At 42.1% G+C, this 18,194-nt stretch overlaps 2 protein-coding genes across 3 annotated transcripts in view; one reads left to right on the top strand and one right to left on the bottom strand.

The window, feature by feature from the left end:
- The first annotated feature begins 571 nt into the window (after positions 1-571).
- Positions 572-15,189, top strand: LOC149311196 (uncharacterized). The gene is given in 3 exon segments (XM_089529486.1): positions 572-724; positions 7,797-8,688; positions 15,035-15,189. Coding segments are annotated over 3 exon segments (1,200 nt in total).
- Positions 14,408-18,194, bottom strand: part of LOC149311197 (dermatan-sulfate epimerase) — a 48,418-nt gene continuing 44,631 nt past the window's right edge. For both annotated transcript variants that reach the window (XM_089530536.1, XM_089530537.1), the window contains one exon: positions 14,408-18,136. In XM_089530536.1, coding sequence (XP_089386662.1) covers positions 16,369-18,136 — 1,768 coding nt within the window. In that variant the 3' untranslated portion in view covers positions 14,408-16,368. The remainder of the gene's footprint in view (positions 18,137-18,194) is intronic.

Below are 18,194 nucleotides of genomic sequence, written 5' to 3' on the forward strand. Positions count from 1 at the left end.
TAGCTATTATACCACCGCCAGCATAGCTCACAACTTCATTAGGGTATGCAAGCCTCTCCCCCACACAGTCAGAGCATAGCTGGAGGGGAATAGGAGGCCAGAAGATGACAGTTAAGGAGGGAGGAGCCTCTTTCTTCAGGCTAGCCCTGATGGAGCTGGGTCTGCCTGATCACTCCTTCTCAGGCCGGAAGATGACAGTTAAGGAGGGAGGAGCCTCTTCCTTCAGGCTAGCCTTTATGAAGGTACATAACAGTAATGGATAGGCTGGTATAAACCAGATCAGATTAGCCCATAAATTTATTTCAAAGCTCTGCTATTTTCTAGCCATTACGTATGCGGTAATACATCTCTGCCTCCCTCTCTCCTGTTATTTAGAACAGGCACAGGGAGCTTTTGACCCTCCAGATGTTTTGTACTAAGACTCCAACAGTCTGTTCATATGCAGGATAGGGTCATGGGAGTTATTGGCTTTGGTGGATCAATGCTTCCTCATTCCTCTTGGTTTAGAACCAAGGAATCCAAGGGATAGTGTAAGTGTTATTCATCCTTTTGATATGCTGTTTCTTTAAACATGAGCTCAGTTCAGCAGCAGAATCAACCAGTGCAGAAAGCTGGAAGGAATCACCAAGCTACTGAATTTAATTCCTGCCAGAAGCTTCATGTGAGGCAAGGTTCACTTGGACATAACTCCAAAGGAGAAATGAGCACAACTGGGACAGATTTAGTAGGCTCTTCCATTCTATTTTTGTCTATTTTTCATCTTGGTTCTGGTTCTCAATTTGTAATCCCAGAAAATTATGGGTGAATTTTCTATTTTGCATCAAGTTCCTAAAATCCAAGTGTGTTACTGGATGCAGTAAATCAAAGGGCCCATTTGCCAAGGCTCCTTGTGTCAAAACAGTATGACCATACTCTCATGCTCTTTTGCTGACAAGAATTTTCCCTGCACAAGCACATTCAGTGGAGATGTCCAGTGAAATCTCTATTGCTGCTGGATTTTTGTGATGCCATTCATCTTTCTAACTATGCCACAATTTGGACTGGAGTTCAGATTCATGTGGATATGGAGTGCATCTTTAAAAATAACTGAGTTCAACTAGGAATATCACTTCTAGTTAAGCAACAAGTGCCCCTTATATGTACATGGCATCTTAGCCTCATTGCAGAGTATGCACAGGCCACACTACCCCCCCCCCCAGCTTTTCATATAGATATATCCTTATTTTAAATATTCCTCTATATAATCCCCTATTAATTATGAGCCATGAATACTCTGAAAATTCTGTTTCCCCTTTCCATTTAATTTTACATTATTTATATGAAAGAAAATGTTGTATCTCTTTAAATTACCTAAATGTGAGATTCAAAACATCCGTTTTAGATGCTTTTTCGCCACTCATTCTGGCCTCATGTGCAGACAGTGTCATTAAATAGTTTAGTCAATAGGTGGCAACATATATAGTTGTATGTAGACTGAGTTAAGGATTCTGTTTTAAAATAACAATTCTTATCTAGCTTCCCGACTGCTGTATCTTTGCAGACATATGTGAAATTATATACGTTCTTTGGAATCTTGCAATATGTTGGCTGGAATCTTGTTGGTGCCTTATGGTGGTGGGGTATGCACAATGTAAATATAAGCGTTAAGGCACTTTTTGGAGTGGCATCCAACAGCAGCTGAGGGATGGAAGAAAAAGTCATCTCCTTTACCAGAAAAAGTTGCTCTGTGGCAGCTTTCTCGCTTGATAGTGTTAAGGTTAGCAATCCTAGCATAACTATATGCAGTACCTGGTAGTTTGCATGTCTTTCTAAGAGTTTAGGCATAGCATGTATTCGTGCCATTTCCTGTTTGTTGATTTTAACTACACCTTCTGTCTTCCTGCATCATAGTCTGTAGTGTGTTAATCCTCTGCTTCATAGTCTATAATTCACTGCCTATCTTTCCTCCATGTTTGAAGAGCACATATTACAGATGTTCACACTATGATATGTTGTGAAATCTTTCATATTTGTAAGTAAAGATACTTTACTTATTTTTAAGCAAAGATTATACCTACTTCATCCAAAGAAGACCTTATGGGTAGGTGATTGTGTGTGACTGGATGTTACTCACAATCTGCTTGCAAATACTAATTATTCTGCTTGTGAGATACACTACTACTTATCACAGACAAAACCAGCTTCCTGTTCTGCTACCCTCCCACTTAACCCCTGCTGCTGAACCACCACCATCTATGCCAATATAAATTCAGCAAAGAATAGGATCGTAGCATCAGATGTAATGGCAAAAACAGGCTTGGAACTAGCTATATATTACAGTTGGGGCTTATGTGGTTTAGTGTATAAACTAAATTGGTTTGGATAGTAGTAAAAGTCTTATGAAGTCTTATTAATTGGAAAAGGAGAAATGGAGAGGAGATTGCCCTTGGTGGAACAAGATGGGGGCCTGTGGAGCTTGCTTTTCTAAAAGAGACCTACCTACAGTACATTCCCTCAAAGGAAAATGGTTTCTCCCACCCTCTTAACCTACTTCCTTCCTGGCCTGATTTTTCAGGTTTTTAGGGCTGAATTCTAACCTCAGGGCTGAAGTAGTGGCAAAAACTTTGTTCTTTGCCCCATAATTTTGAGATAGCGCACAGACAGGAAAGGAGATGTATCACTCTTCTCTTAGTTCATGAAGCTGTCACCAGTGGAAACAAAGCTATCAAATGTCAGGGTTATGGTGAACCCACTCATTAAAAAATCTAGTCTGTTTCTGAATGCACAGCTCTGCTCTAGACATATGAATGGGATGTACATATATACACGTTTGTACTTGTCACTGTAATCTTCATTTCCATGGTTGAATAAAACAGGCAAAAAACCAAATAAGCAAGAAAAAAAATTAAACAAGAAGTTGATAAAATAATCAGAACACTTGACTTTTGAAAGCTAAAGAGTTGTTAAAATTGTTAATCAAGATGTATCCTATTCATATTGTATCACCAATATTGAGGTAGTGTGTCTGCTTTTAAGGAACACTCTGAAATATCCAAATGAGGAAAGAAAACAGACTGAAAAATCGTAAAGGTTTTGGCAAATAATCAGAGGGCAGCCAATTAATCAAGCTTGGAATAAACTTTTTGAGCCAATACATCTAGAAATCTTACCCAAATGCAGCTGCAGTTTTGATTTATAGAGAAAGGTATGGTCCAGAAAATTAATTTGTCCTCAGTAGAAAATCTAAAATTGAGGAAGTTTATAAAGCTTGAATATTTAAACTTTCACTGACCCTTCATTGCTTTAAACAAGAAGGCAAAGAAAAATGAATCAGGAAATAGCTTTGCTTTTCCATGAAGGTTTTGGACATTCAACCCACTTTTTCATTTAAAATCAACTTGCAAGCACACTATGGAGTCTACAGAAGGGTTGTAGGTCATTCTTTTGAATTTCATTGGTGTGGTTGTTGGCTAAATGTTTGCTATATTCCTTTTCACATTTGTAAACTGAATGCAAAATGTATGCTAGCTAGATGGCTTGGATTCAAATAATATGAAAAGCCCTATCTCCCAGCATAAGCCTGTCAGAGTTGTAAGATTTTAGGAAAGAGCTTTCAGTCCCACCACCATCACAGGCACTTTTGGTGAGGACATGGGAGAGACCTTTCTCATTGGTCGCTTCCAGGTTGTTAATGCCCTCAAACAGGAGAACTGGATGGCCTCATCTCTCTTCTCCTTCCACGGGCAGCCAAAGACCACCTTACTCAGTCAGGCCTCTAACTTAGAATTTGTGTGAGAGAAAGGGCTTTTGATGGGATTGCACATTTCTCTTTTAACTATGTTTTCATTATGTTTCATATTGATTTAACTTTGAGTTTTAAACCAAACTGTTGTTCCATTTATGTGGGGTTTTTTTAGCATTTGTATAAATAATTTTTAAAGATGTATACTGATGTAAGCACTCTTGGACCCTGTACAAGGAGAAAATAATCAATCAATCAATCAGTCTATAGCTGAGGTGGAAATTGGCTGGCCATCCAAATGTTGGTGGACTGTAAATCTCAGTAGCCTAAGCCAGCACAGCCAGTGGGGAAGGATGCTTGGAGTGGAAGTTCAGCATCTGGAGAGCTGAACATTTCCCACCCTGACCTACAGTGACATCAACAGAGGCTTCTTCACAAAACAAATTACATTTGGGTTGGAACAGTATTTGCCAGGACACAGCATGGGGACAAGATGGTCCCATCTGTTCCAATTCTCATGCTATTTAGGGACATCTATGGCTGCTGTATAAGAACTGCACTCATACAATCTGAACACTTCAACATTTTTGGATCTAAGTGGTATCTAAATGGTTCAGAATGAATCAATGAATAAATGCAATTAACATCATGGAGAGAATCCAGTTAGTGACATGAGCACATGCAACTGTTTACAGGCATTGTTTGTGGATGGAGTGAATGTGCTATCCTGTAGCCCTTTGCACATCACCACCTCAGCTGTCAAGCCCTGAGTGGGAGCATTGCTGCTGTGGCTTACAGTAGGGAGAGAAGGAAGGGGGGAGGCAGTTCATATGATGTAGTTCTGAAGAGTGCACTGCATCCATGAGGGCATTCCCTTCCCATTTCTTTCTCCCTCTGAGTTGAGCTATTTGCTTCCCCAGTCATTCTCTCCCCATCACTAAGCAGCAGCTGCCACTGCATTTTCTGAGGCTTGACAGCTGCAGGGGTTTAGATGGGGCATGAAAGGCTAGAGGATAGTCCCTTAACATACTGGGGAACAGACAGGGGATTGCAAGGACAGACCATTACACTCCTCCTGCTTGATATAGATAGAATCTCTACCACATTTATGACTTGGAACAGGGCAGCTTCTTACATCCTTAAGGTTATTCTTCAACCTTTTTTGAAATTTAGTCCAGAATGAAGTTCTGCTCTTGGTCATGGATAATTTTTGTCAGCTCATAGGTCATATTCATTAAGAATGCAATGGCTTTATTTCTTAAAAGCTTCCAGCATGAAAGCAGAATGCCCTCAAAGTATTCCAAACTTTCCCAGGGGAGGAAGAAATACAGAAAGGCACCTTCACCAACAACCAAGTGAATTATAATCAGAAACTGATTGTAGATTGCAGGTTTTGAAGAAAACCTGCTATCCTCACCCTAATGTCATTTATCCCGTTCTGGTTGAAGAGTAGGCTTCTGAGTGACATGTTAAATAAAAAACCATTTTCTCCTATGATGAGGCTACAAGGGTAAATCTGAATTATTCATAACATGAATGGAAATGTCTCTATCCTACCACTGGATAGTCCCATAGGTCATAACAAACGAAGCATTCAGAACTGCTATTTTGTTAGTCACTCTTTCCTGAGAAGTTTTGTAATGTAATGTAATGTTTATGTACATGAACGAACATTGCCAGCTGAGGCTTTCCATGGGGGGAAACATTACTCTTTTACTAAGCAAAAGGAAATTAACAGCAGTTTGAGCATCGTGTTCCAGAAGTAAATGCTATTCTCCAAAGTAAACTTTTTGGGATGCGGCAACTTAACCGGGAAGCTCCAACTTGTCAAAGGAACTGATGGGTGACTAGACATTACCACAAACTTTATAGCCCATTGCATGCAGCTTCAGTCTGATACTTAGACATATACACACACACTCTGTGTGTTGGGGGAAAAACCCCTCTTTAAAGGAGTTGCTAGTATATATTTTTAAAATCAGACTTAGGGAAATGAGCAAATTGTTTATCTGTGATGCTAATGACTTATCCAATGCTGCATAACTTCAGCCTTCATTCTATCCATGAACTAGAAAACTCACACAACTTTTAACACTGCTTTAGTCTTCCAACAGTTCTTAGTATAAAATACCTTTTAGCCTTGAATTCTTTTTTTTTTTTTTTTGGGGGGGGGGGAAGCTTTCAGTCTCACATTTTCCCATGTTATAAAAATGGATGCTCTGAATGAACACTCCCAGACTGCAGGCTCATACCTTTCTACTGTGTTAACTACCTAACATAAAGGAAGGAGAGTGTTTGTCCAATTCTCTTCTCAGGCATACATTTACGTTTCTCTGCACACAATAGAGAATTATAGCATTTCTTCTGCATCTGCCTTTTGGCACAAGTACCATTTTCTGAACAGTTTGTGAAAGGATACTAGAGCTTGCTGGGAGGAGGGAAGCAATCTCGTGATTATTTTTTTACATATGTACTCCCAACACCAAATTTCATCTCTTTCACTCTCCCTTACATTAAACTATTTACTATGGAATTCCTCCCATCCCCAATTTTCTGGCCTTTCCACATGAGTTTTATTAGCAAATATTACAGCATTAAGCCATGCTGCTTATAAGAAGATCTATTATCAGCAAGTTTTATTGAACTATAAAATAAAAGCATTTCTCTATCATTTTACACATCCTGGCAACTTGTGAAAGCAGTAGCTATATCATTAGTTTTTATGTGGTGACACAAACCTCCCTCCCTCCCTCCCACCCTCATGAACAAAATCTCTGTTTTTTGCTAATGAACCAAGGGGATAGCATCTCTGTGGTTAACAGGTATTCACAAATCAGTTTATCCTGAAGATGATCTCAATTAAAGAAACATATAATTAACATCATAGCACAATAAGTGCTCATTGGCATATTTTGAGACACCTGTAAAGATCAGCAGTTTCTGATTTATAAAGTATCTGAAGGAAGATGAAATGGATGTCTTACGCCACCCAAAGCCTTTCTAGTTCACACTGATCTAGGAGATGGGGGGCTGGCTCCCCCCTCCCCAAAGAAGTCAAATTCGTCCTTTTTGAGACCAGTTCCAAACCAAGATGTTTATCACACTATACTCTTAAAGTGCTACTATTCCACTTTGGCTCCTCTAGCTGCCTCCTGTTGCATTCTGGGATTTGCAGTTTTAAGGAGGGGTATTTAGAATTCTCTGCCTGAGAATTCTAAATACCCCTCCTTAAAACTGCAAATCCCAGAATGCAACAGGAGGCAGCTAGAGGAGCCAAAGTGGAATAGTAGCACTTTAAGAGTATAGTGTGATAAACATCTTGCAAATCTTGGGGTTTGGGAGCTGGAGATCCAATGTTGCCTTCAACTTGCCCTTGGAACACTCTGTTTCACAATTTACTTCCAGATGCTATGCTTCTCCCATAGACACATTTCCTCTCTGCTGGTAGAGGGACCCTTCAAGTCAGTGGATTGGGGTTTAGGGTTGCTGTGTTTGGTTATGATTAAATGATACCTCTTATCTGGCTCCTGGCTTTGAAAGTCCCACCCCCCTTATCCCTGAGAAGACCGGGCAGGAATCCTTCCTGAGAGCCAGCAAGGACGCCTAGCAAGCTTCTCTCCTTTCCCTCCTTCCACCTGGGCAAGAGAAGCAGCAGGCAGCAGCTGAGTGAGGGGGCATGGACTGGGGCACCTGGCCTTAAAGGGCTTCATCTCCCACCCCCCTTATCCCTAAGAAGACCGGGCAGGAATCCTTCCTGAGAGCCAGTGAGGATGCCTAGCAAGCTTCTCTCCTTTCCCTCCTTCCACCTGGGCAAGAGAAGCAGCAGGCAGCAGCTGAATGAGGGGGCGTAGACTGGGGCTCCTGGCCTTAAAAGGACTTCATCTCCCACCCCCCTTATTCTTGAGAAGTGGCTTCAAATTCCACTGTTTTACCTGAGGTTGGGAATGAGGTGGAGGCGCCTATTGGAGCTGTGCTGGGGAATGGGAGGTATGGCTGGAACAGAGCAAACGAATGTTACAAAAGATGGGATTGCTGTTTGATAGCTATCTCGCCTTCAGTTCCCTCTGTTTCCCAGATTGGTTTGGAGAGCAGACCAACCATTCCACAGAACCTCACTCTGCTTCTCTGCAATGCCAGGTCGGTTAAGAACAAGACTCATGTCATTCATGATCTCCTCCTGGATGAGGATGCTGACCTGGCTTGCTTTACGGAGACCTGGCTGGGAGAGGACAGCGCAGTCACTTGGGCGCAGGCCCTCCCAGCCGGGTATTCTGTCAGTGAGCAGGTGAGGGGAAGTGGGCGGGTAGGCGGAGTAGCTCTAGTTTACAAAAACAACCTGACCTTGACCAGGATACCTGTCCGGAATACAGTCCACTTCGAGTGTATGTACCTTAGCCTGAGGACCAGGGATAGTTTGGGGATTCTGCTAGTCTACCGACCACCCCGTTGTCTAGCAGACTCCCTAACCGAGCTGACACAGCTGGTCTCCGAGCTGTTGTTGGAATCCCCCAGACTTTTAGTTTTGGGAGACTTCAACATTCCTCTCGAGACCAGTTTAACAGGTGCGGCTCGGGAGTTCATGGAGACCATGACAAACATGGGCCTATCCCAATTGGTCGCTGGGCCCACACATTGTGCAGGTCATACACTCGATGTGGTCTTTAGTACAGAGCAGAAAGATCCATGGGCGGAGGTTACTAGTACCTCCGCATTGTCATGGACAGATCATTTCCTGGTCAAGATGGAACTTAGAGCCTGTATCCGCCCCTCCGGGGGTGGTGGACCCATTAGAATGGTCTCCCCTTGAAGGCTAATGGAACCAATCTGATTCCAGAAAGCCTTAAAGGGTTTAATGGTTGGGAATGCCGGTGATCCTGTTGATGCTTTGGTTAATACTTGGAACACCGATCTCCCCAGGGCTATTGACACGATCGCTCCCAAGCGTCCTTGCCATTCCGCTTCAAACCGTAAGCCATGGTATACACCAGAGCTTAGGAATATGAAGCGGCTTGGACAACGACTAGAGCACAAGTGGCAGAAGACTCGACTCTTATCCGACAGAACTCGCCATAGGAACTTTCTTTGGTCCTATCGGGAGGCAATACGTGCAGCGAAGAGATTCTTCTTCTCTGCACGTATTGCGTCTGCAGAGTCTCGTCTAGCAGAGCTGTTTAGGGTGGTGAGGGAGCTGACGCAGGTATCCCCTGCGCCAAATCCTTTACTTAACCCAACGAAGGCCTGCTGCGACGCATTTAATAACTTCTTTGTAGATAAAATCTCTCAGATAAGAGCCGACTTAGACGCCAATATTTCAACAGAAACTATAGGCGAGGTGTCCAGTGACTCCGTCGATGAAGTTATTCTGGATCAGCTGCAATCTGTGAGTACTGATGACATGGACAAGCTCCTTGGTAGGGTGAAGAAAACAACTTGCCCTCTTGACCCTTGCCCATCATGGCTGGCCATCCAGGGGGGGGGATGCATTGAGGAAGTTCCTTATGGATATCATCAATGCGTCCTTCAGGGAAGGACATATTCCATCTTGTTTGAAGGAAGCGGCTGTTAGGCCGCCTCTGAAAAAACCTTCCCTTGACCCCCTGGATATGAATAATTACAGGCCAGTCTCTTTACCACCATTTTTGAGCAAGGTGATCGAGAGGGCGGTTGCTCTTCAACTCCAAGCTGTCTTGGATGAAACCGATTATCTAGACCCATTTCAAACTGGCTTCAGGACAGGCTTTGGGGTTGAGACTGCCATGGTTGCCTTGACCAATGATCTGCGTCTGAGCATCGGCAGGGGTAGTGTGACCCTGTTGGTGCTCCTAGACCTCTCAGTGGCTTTCGACACAATAGATCATGGCATCCTCTTGGACCGCCTGAGGGGGTTAGGTATCGGAGGCACTGCATTGCAGTAGTTTCGGTCCTTCCTCTCGGGCAGATCCCAGAGGGTGCTGCTTGGGGACAGCTGCTCCAGTAAAAGGGAGCTATCCTGTGGGGTACCACAGGGTGCTATACTGTCCCCGATGTTATTTAACATCTATATGAAGCCGCTGGGTGAGATTATTCGGAGTTATGGAGCTGGGTGTTATCAGTATGCTGATGACACCCAGATCTATTTCTCTATGTCTCGTTCGTCGGCCTCGAATTCTGATGGCGTCTCTTCTCTCAATGAATGTCTTCGGGCAGTGATGGGCTGGATGAGGAAAAACAGATTGAAACTGAATGCGGACAAGACGGAGGTGCTCACGGTAGCAGCCCCGAAACCAAGAATTGGGTTGCAATCCCCAGTCCTGGATGGGATCACACTCTCCTCCAGTGACTGTGTTCGCAGTCTGGGGGTGCTCCTTGACTCGTTGCTCCTGATGACAAATCAGGTAAATGTGACAGTCAGGAGCGCCTGTTATCAGCTTGGGCTGATACACCAACTGCGCCCTTTTCTGGAAGCAAGGGATCTCGAGACTATTGTACACGCGCTGGTAACCTCACGTCTAGATTTCTGCAATGCGCTCTACATGGGGCTACCCTTGTGCTTGATTCGGAAACTGCATTTAGTGCAGAATATGGCAGCCAGAGTAGTGTCAGGAACATCGAGGAGGGACCATATTGCTCCGGTATTAAAGTCCCTCCACTGGCTGCCTATTAGTTTCCGGGCCCAGTACAAGGTTTTGGTTATCACCTTTAAAGCCCTAAATGGCTTGGGTCCAAACTATCTCAGGGACCGCCTCCTCCCATATAATCCTCCCCGCACACTCCGGTCCTCTGGGAGGAATTTGCTGCAGCCTCAAAGATATAAGCTTTCGGCTACCTCCCAGAGGGCGTTTTCTGTTGTCGCCCCCAGATTATGGAACGACCTGCCGGACGAGATCCGTCAACTGACATCTTTAGACAGCTTTAAAAAGGCTGTCAAGACAGATCTCTTCTGGCAGGCCTTTCCTGGATAGATAATCCCAGCCTCAGGAACCCTCTTCTCATGAGAGTCCCTAAGGTCCTCTCTGGAAATTTGAGTGGAATGCTGCCACAGTTTGCTGTTTTGTTTTTGTCTGTTTTGTAATGGTGTGTATGTGTTATGTTGTTTTAATTTGTTGGTTTTAATTATAATTGATTTAATAACTTTTTAAGGGGGGGAGGGAAGTAGATTTTGATATATATTGTATTGTATTATTGTTAGCCACCCCGATTGACCTCAAAGGGGCGGGATATAAATAAAATATTATTATTATTATTATTATTATTATTATTATTATTATTATTATCTAATGTAATTTGGATTTTTTTTACTTTAGGCACTCAATTTTTTTTAGATCTGTTACAGCTCATATGTTGCGTTCTAGAACTATTAAAATTTGCAGCTTAATACATCCACATATGTATATATCCAGTAGCTCATAGCATGTTTTTTTTTCCTTGCATGATCTCCATATGTCTTTTGCTAGTAATAGGGATAGCCTAAATAGCCCAGAGCCACCAGATCTCTGGAAGCTAGCCCTGGATGGCAGACTGCCATTGAATATCAGATCCTGTACGCTATATTTCAGAGGAAGGAACTAGCAAACCCCCTCTCAGTATTCCTTGCCTAACACCCTAGAAAAGTCATGGAGTTGTCATAAGTTGACATGTGACTTGAAAGCGTGCGTGTGTGCGCGCACACACACAGAGGAACCCTTTGTGCAAGACCACAGAAGAAATACAAACAAGTTTCAAGAAACCTCATGGCGTCCTCTCATAGGGCAAGGTTGTCTAAAGCCATTTTCACCCAGTGACTATAAACTCCACAAGACAGAAAGGAATGGTAGCCATGTAAAGTTTTGCTTTGGGGTCCTTTGACATATACACAATGTCTGAAGAATTCAGCATCATGTGTGGCAATGCCACTGTGGTTATGTCAATCATCTGACAAATTGAAATGGAAAATTTGGGGACTTTCCAAATATTGTTAGATTGACTCTCCTCTCATGTGCCACCATTGGAAAGGCTGGCCAAGCAGTGGCATCACTGAAGTTGGTGTCACCCGGTGCAGGTTCCATAAAGTAGTGCAGGGGAAAGGGAGGCTGCCTCTGTCTTCCTCCCACTGCCTTGCTTGCATCACCACCCTGGATGGCCTTTCAGGGTCTGGTGTGCCAGATTCTGAATGGAAGGCACTCCTTGCAGCTGAGGGGAGGTGGCGCTGCAGCCTTTGGAGGGCCCATTCAGGGTCTGTGTGGTTGATGGGAGAATAAGGGAGGTTATGCCCTTTCTCACTCACCCAGTAGCTGAATCAGTCCCTCCAGGTGTACCGCCCCACCAATGTCAACCAGTGCAGTCCACTCCTTGCACCACATGATGCCTCTGTGACCAAAACTAATGGAAAGTAAGAACCACACATCCCTACTCCTGCCATAAATGGTTGATAAGCTACTTAAATCATAATTGTGACATTAATGTTACAGTCATAACTCCCCTCCTTTACCAGGCATCATCTTTGGGGAGAAGGAAGTCCATTTTGCAAGTGGCCACAGCATGGGTGAACGACCTTTCTTTCAGGTGGGGGTAGGGATCAGGCCAAGAGAGGTTACTTATTTAAATATATTTAAAGAAGTAGCTGGTGTAGAATACTAGCCTTACTACCTTACATGGGCATCCTTATACAATTTTAGGTAAAGGAATACTGGTGGTATAGAACGGAAAGGCAGCTATTTGCTTTTCCACAGCAATACAGTACTTCCCTTGAAAACTTTGGATCTCACTATATTAGCAGAATATCCTTGTATTTAAAATGTGCTTTTAATGTATCTTTTCCCCAGGTGGAAAATTGTGACACTTAATACTATGCCACATAAAAGTGCAAGTAAGTATATTAAAGGAAGATAAATGGAAAGTTTAGCTTCTGCTAAGGCACTGTGTGTGTAATGTTACTCTTCCTAGGGTTCCTTGCATAAAAGGGCACAAAACAGATACTCATAACCTCTTGTCTGGTTTCCACATGTAAAACAGAGGCAAGTTTTCTTCAAAGAATATCACTGCCTGTGTGCATTTAATGCAGACAAACAATAGTAAAGTCAGAAAACACTTTTATATATAAAAAATACATTGGTAGGAATGAAGTAGATAATTCATTTATAGCTTATGATAAACAGCACTAATCCCATCTTGCAAAGATCAACACATTTTTACTGACAAGCTCTTAGACAGCCTTCCAAATCTGGTGGCCTCCTGATGTGCTAAACTACAACTCCCATTACTTCAGCCAGCTCTAGTCCTGCAGGCTGGGGATGACACTGTACTTATGGAGAGAAGGATGGTGCAGAAAATAGCCATTTCTTTGTTAAGGTTTTCCACTAAGTGAGAAGTGTGATTAGTGAAAACAAATTAAAAATGCCTTTAGAAAAGAAACAATCATTTCCCATCTGTTCTACCAGGAAAACCTGTCTTCTGCTGTCACTTGTAATTCTTTCTCTCCCAGAGTTTAAAGTCAGAAACAGACATCCCTCATTTACTTATCTGTGCATCATCCCATATTTTCACATTTACAGGGAGAGGGAAATGGGGTGGGTGGGTTTATGGGATATGGAGTGTATGTTTTAATGTTGTTAGCCACCCCAGTTGTGCTGCTCAGAGGGGCGGGGTAAAAATAAATTTTTTATTATTATTATTATTATTATTATTATTATTATTATTATTATTAGACAGCCTGATCTATTATTATTAAATGAAGCTTACATAATTGGAACACTGGTTTAGAAATAGGCTAGAACAGACTTTGACCAGGACATATCACAACAGAGGAACTAAAATCCACCTGCCAGGCTTGGCCAGTATGTCCCATCTTGCCTTGCTTGAACTCTTGCTTTCAAGATATCTACAACTATTTCATGGTCTCCTGTTGTATAATAATGTAATAGCATGTAAGGCTGCTTACCTGATAAATAACTCATTAAAAAAAGTGCTCATGATTGCTCCCAAGAGTCTTAAAGATATGCTTTAGTGGAAAGTAGTAGGAAACATAGAAAGTGCCCATGAGCAATCTATTGTATCAGTGGATAAACAAATTCAAATAGTGTATTATTTTGTCCAAACAATAATCAGATTTAGCATTCCTTCAGGTCTCATTAATAGAACAGGATGCAGTTTGTCTAATAACAACATTTTATAATATTATTTTATAAAAACCCAGTTCTATGATATTAAGAAAATGTGCCTGTGTTCAATTTAGTGCATAATTATTTTGCATCCACACTTACAGCACCTTTTACCTGTCTAGACACAAGTCTTAATGAGTTCATTAGGACTTATATGTAAGTACACCAAAGATTGCAGCCTTGGATAGCAATATGTCTACAAGGATAGGAATTATGAAAGATAGGGAAGTATTAGATAGCAGTAAGGAGCTAAAGACACAAGAGGTCTGTGAAAAAAGAGATTGTATAGAACAGTAGTCCATAACAATGTGCACGATTATTTGGGAAACGTGCCACATGTAACATATACATAACAGATTTTGAAAAGTTCATTTTAAACAGTAAATAAGTCTTAAAGATGTTTTTGTGTTGATTTTCTAAAAATCTAGGTAAATCCTAGTAAATAGTAAATCCTATGAGGGCCATTATATAGAGGACCAGAAAATACTCATTATAGAAATATAAACCTGAAGAAGAAAAATAATCAAGTGAAAGATTTGCACAACTGAGTTATGTATAATCTGTTTATTTAGCAAAAAATTATTTGGGAAAAAAGTTTTATCTCCCTCAAGTCATACAATAATAAGGCAGTTTTTCAGCTTCTCATTTTCAAATGTCTAAGATTAAAAAATTATCCCTATGATTGTTGCACGCAGGAGTATCACATCTGTTTATTACAGAAGCAATGCTGTTTCCCGTTTTTGTTTTTTTTAAAATCTGGGTACCTGTGGAGCTGGTGAGCCTTCAATGTCAGGAGCATCCTCCAACTATTCCCACAAAAAGATAGTCCTCTCCAGAAGTCATTCAACAATCATGTACTTCACCACACACTCCCAGTTTCACTCACTCCCAGTACCAACACTCACCCACTGATACAGATATATCCCATTCTTTCATCCTGACTGCTTCCTATCTTTCTCAGTTGAACAACTGGGTTGGACCTATGCAGCTATTATTTCTTCCTCCCCTGCTATGATGGCATTCTCACGCAATTTAAAAACCAATTCTCCAGTCAGGATTTGTAGATGACCAGCAGCAGGTTTCTGAGAACAGACTCTATTGAAAAGAACTTGAGAGTCTTACAAGAGTTCTCTGTGGTATTAGGACTAATGGTGTCTAATTCTGTAACTTGCAATGTGGAATGTTTTTTGCTTTATAGGCATGTGCGAGCTTTTAGTCCCACTGAAGAAGCGTGTGGCACTGGCCAAATCACATGAAACTGTTGCTCCTTCCCCCTCACCACAGCATAAATGGGGGAAAAGGACTGGAGACAAGAATACCTGTGAAGGTATCATACTCTACCATTTAAAATAACAAGTGCTAGCTATGCCCTATGAGGAATAGCTTAGGGAACTGGGTATGTTTAGTCTGGAGAAGAGAAGGTGAATGACAGCCATATTTAAATATTTTAAGGGATGTCATATTGAGGATGGAGCAAGCCTGTTTTCTGAGGCTCCAGAGATTAGCACATGGAGCAATGTATTCAAAGGAATAAAGGAAAAAAGATTCAACCTAAACATTAGGAAGAACTTTCTGATGGTAAGACCTGTTTGACAGTGGAATATGCTGCCTCTGAGGGTGGTGAAGTCTCCTTCTTTGGAGGTTTTTAAACAGAGGCTGTATGGCCACCTGTCAGAAGTGTTTTGGTTGTGTATTCCTGCATGGCAGACTAGATGGTCATTGAGGTCTCTTCCCACTCTATGACTCTATCATTCTATGCAGACATATGGAAGCTTTTTGGACCACATATTCCCAACCCTAATTTAAAAGATATGCACAACCAAGCTCTTCATGTTCCAAGGGATGTAAGCTACTCCTACTACCTTTATCTCTTAAGTTAAGCTATCTCATAACAAGTCACATTGGAAGGGAGAATGATTTCACATCATATTGAATGGAGTGGTAGGATGGGGGCAAGGCAAAGAGTATTTTCTTTGGAAGGCTGACTGAGATGAGAATAAAGCCCCACTGGCAGCTGGAGTGCCAATGCTTTAAGATAGACAGCAGCATGCATAAAAGAGTTTGAAGTGCAATGGAACACTGCTTTCATACAACCATCCATTCCAGTCTCTGCAGCACATGAGAATAGCCAGGATGATATTAAATTAATCTCAGTTGAATTTTGAAACACACACACACACACACACACACACACACACCATGAAACAACTCAGCAAAATGGGATTTTGTTTCTAAGGAAGGGAATGCAATGCCATACATGGGATTTCAGAACAAGGAGACATTAATTCATAGGACAAATCCAACTTGACCCGTATCTAGGGGGTAGTCCGAGAAATGTGCCCAAAACTCCAATGCCCATTAAAACTTGCGTTCTCTGACTGCAAAAAGCCAATCTGTTTCCTGGAATGTGTCACAAAAGAAACAAAACATTCTTTGGCCCTATTAGGGTTAATGCTTTGCATAGGCATATCTAACCACAGAATGGTCAAGTTAACAGTTGTGGCCTATTTTTCCTGCCTTTTTTTTCTTGTGCTAGCATTGTGACTGGGAACAAGAAGAATACAGCCACAGTAATATACAGCTGTCAATTAGCAAGACTGCATAAAGGCATCTTTGGCCATGGAGACTCTTGGCTTTCTGAAACCAAGTGATTTGCATTGCAAGCATGATAAAGAAAATCACAATGTTCAGAATGAGGAAGAGGCGGGTGTAAGATGCTGACATTGAAGGAGCACTACTTCGAGCAGTTGCAAACATCTGTGCAAAGCCAAATCGGCCTTTGACTGATACACTGTTTTTGTGTTTCCCATAAGTAATATCTGCAAAATCCAGAAGATCTTTCATTTCCTCATCTTCATCCACAGGCAGCTCTTTTTGAGCCAAAGTCTGTGCCTTCTGCCGAACTTTCCTTTCATTGACTTCAATCTGTGCAAAAATGTCAGGGCCAGCATCAATGAACTTATAGCCTTTGGCCACTTTTCTGTTCCTCTTTGACCTGCCTTGCTGTTGCTGCTGCTGCTGCTGCTGCGAGATTGCAAATATCCTGTCAATGGCCTCCTCTGTCTGTCTCTTATCTGAAAATCTTAGCAGGCGTTCAGCTGTTTTTCTGAAACTGTCTGTATTTCGTACCCGGGACAAAATCTGTTTCTCTAGCTGCTGAAAAACAGGTTTGAAATGCTGAAGGTTCTGTTCAACAACTACTGCATAGTCTCTTACTTCTGATATGGGGAAACTTCTAATGGAAGCAGCTCGGTCAAACAGAACCTTCTGGCGGTCTGCAATAACTTGTGCAAAGACAGAGCGGCTTCTATCCTCTCCAGTCCACAAATAGATGGCATAGGCATGCTCACCAGTGGTAATGAAAACATTCAACTGCTGAGAATCCCCATGGACACTGAAGCTTTGGACATCAATGGAAGGTCCAATGAAGAGGTACACAGCTCTAGTGACCGGTCTACGTAGGCGAGTTGTGACATTCACATAATTTGTTCCATTGTAAGGGTAGCCTCTGGGATACATTCTTGTGTTGACAACAGCTTTTTCACTATAGCCAGTGTCATCCATCCAATACATCTTGTACAGCCCATCCCGTTGCCTAATAAAGGCCCCATGGACATCATCAATCACAGTTTCTTCAAAAGGCACATCCACATTGTGGAAAAAGCTGGTTGCCATTTCCAAGGGACTATCATTATCAAGATGTATTTGGTCCACTAGCAAGAGCAGCTGAGGATGTATAAGGAAAAGGTTTCTTTGGAAGCTTTTCAACTTTAGTTTGGGGTTGTAGGCACCTACTCCTTCACCTCTGATAAAGATGATCCCACTTCTTTCCATAGCAGCAACCACTCTCCCCTGGCAGTCTGCAGCCAAGTCATGTTTGTACTTTAACCACTTTGATGAGCAGTCTTCGGTAACTTGTCCTTCCCACGGATAGAAGCAGCTCTTTGATGCAGCTGGAGAAAACATCAGCACATTGTTTAAAAATGTGTACTTTGGTCCATATAGAGCTTCCGTTATGAAAGGTACACCATTGGGTGCAAAGGTAAACGAGTTCTGATCTGGGTGTTCATGACCAGCATTGAAGTTCCGCCAACCTTTGATCCAGTCTTTGTATTTGTTCCTGTGAACAATATCATATATTGCACGTCCTCCAAGCTTTCCCGATTTGAAGGAGAGGAAGGGTCTGTTGATTTCGGCTGGCAGTGCACTTCCATATGTTACAACTCCCCAGTCCTCAAAATAATGCAGCTTTGGAATACCATAATCTGGTGGAGGTACAAAACCCAGGCTTGCATCATACCTTAGCAAAATAAAAGAGAATAATCTCATGTTATGACAACAGCTGGTATTAATTATTG

The sequence above is a fragment of the Sceloporus occidentalis genome, unplaced genomic scaffold (genome assembly GCF_023333645.1).
Source record: "Sceloporus occidentalis isolate IW3139 unplaced genomic scaffold, rSceOcc1.0.p SCAF_6, whole genome shotgun sequence".
NCBI classification, from domain to species: domain Eukaryota; kingdom Metazoa; phylum Chordata; class Lepidosauria; order Squamata; family Phrynosomatidae; genus Sceloporus; species Sceloporus occidentalis.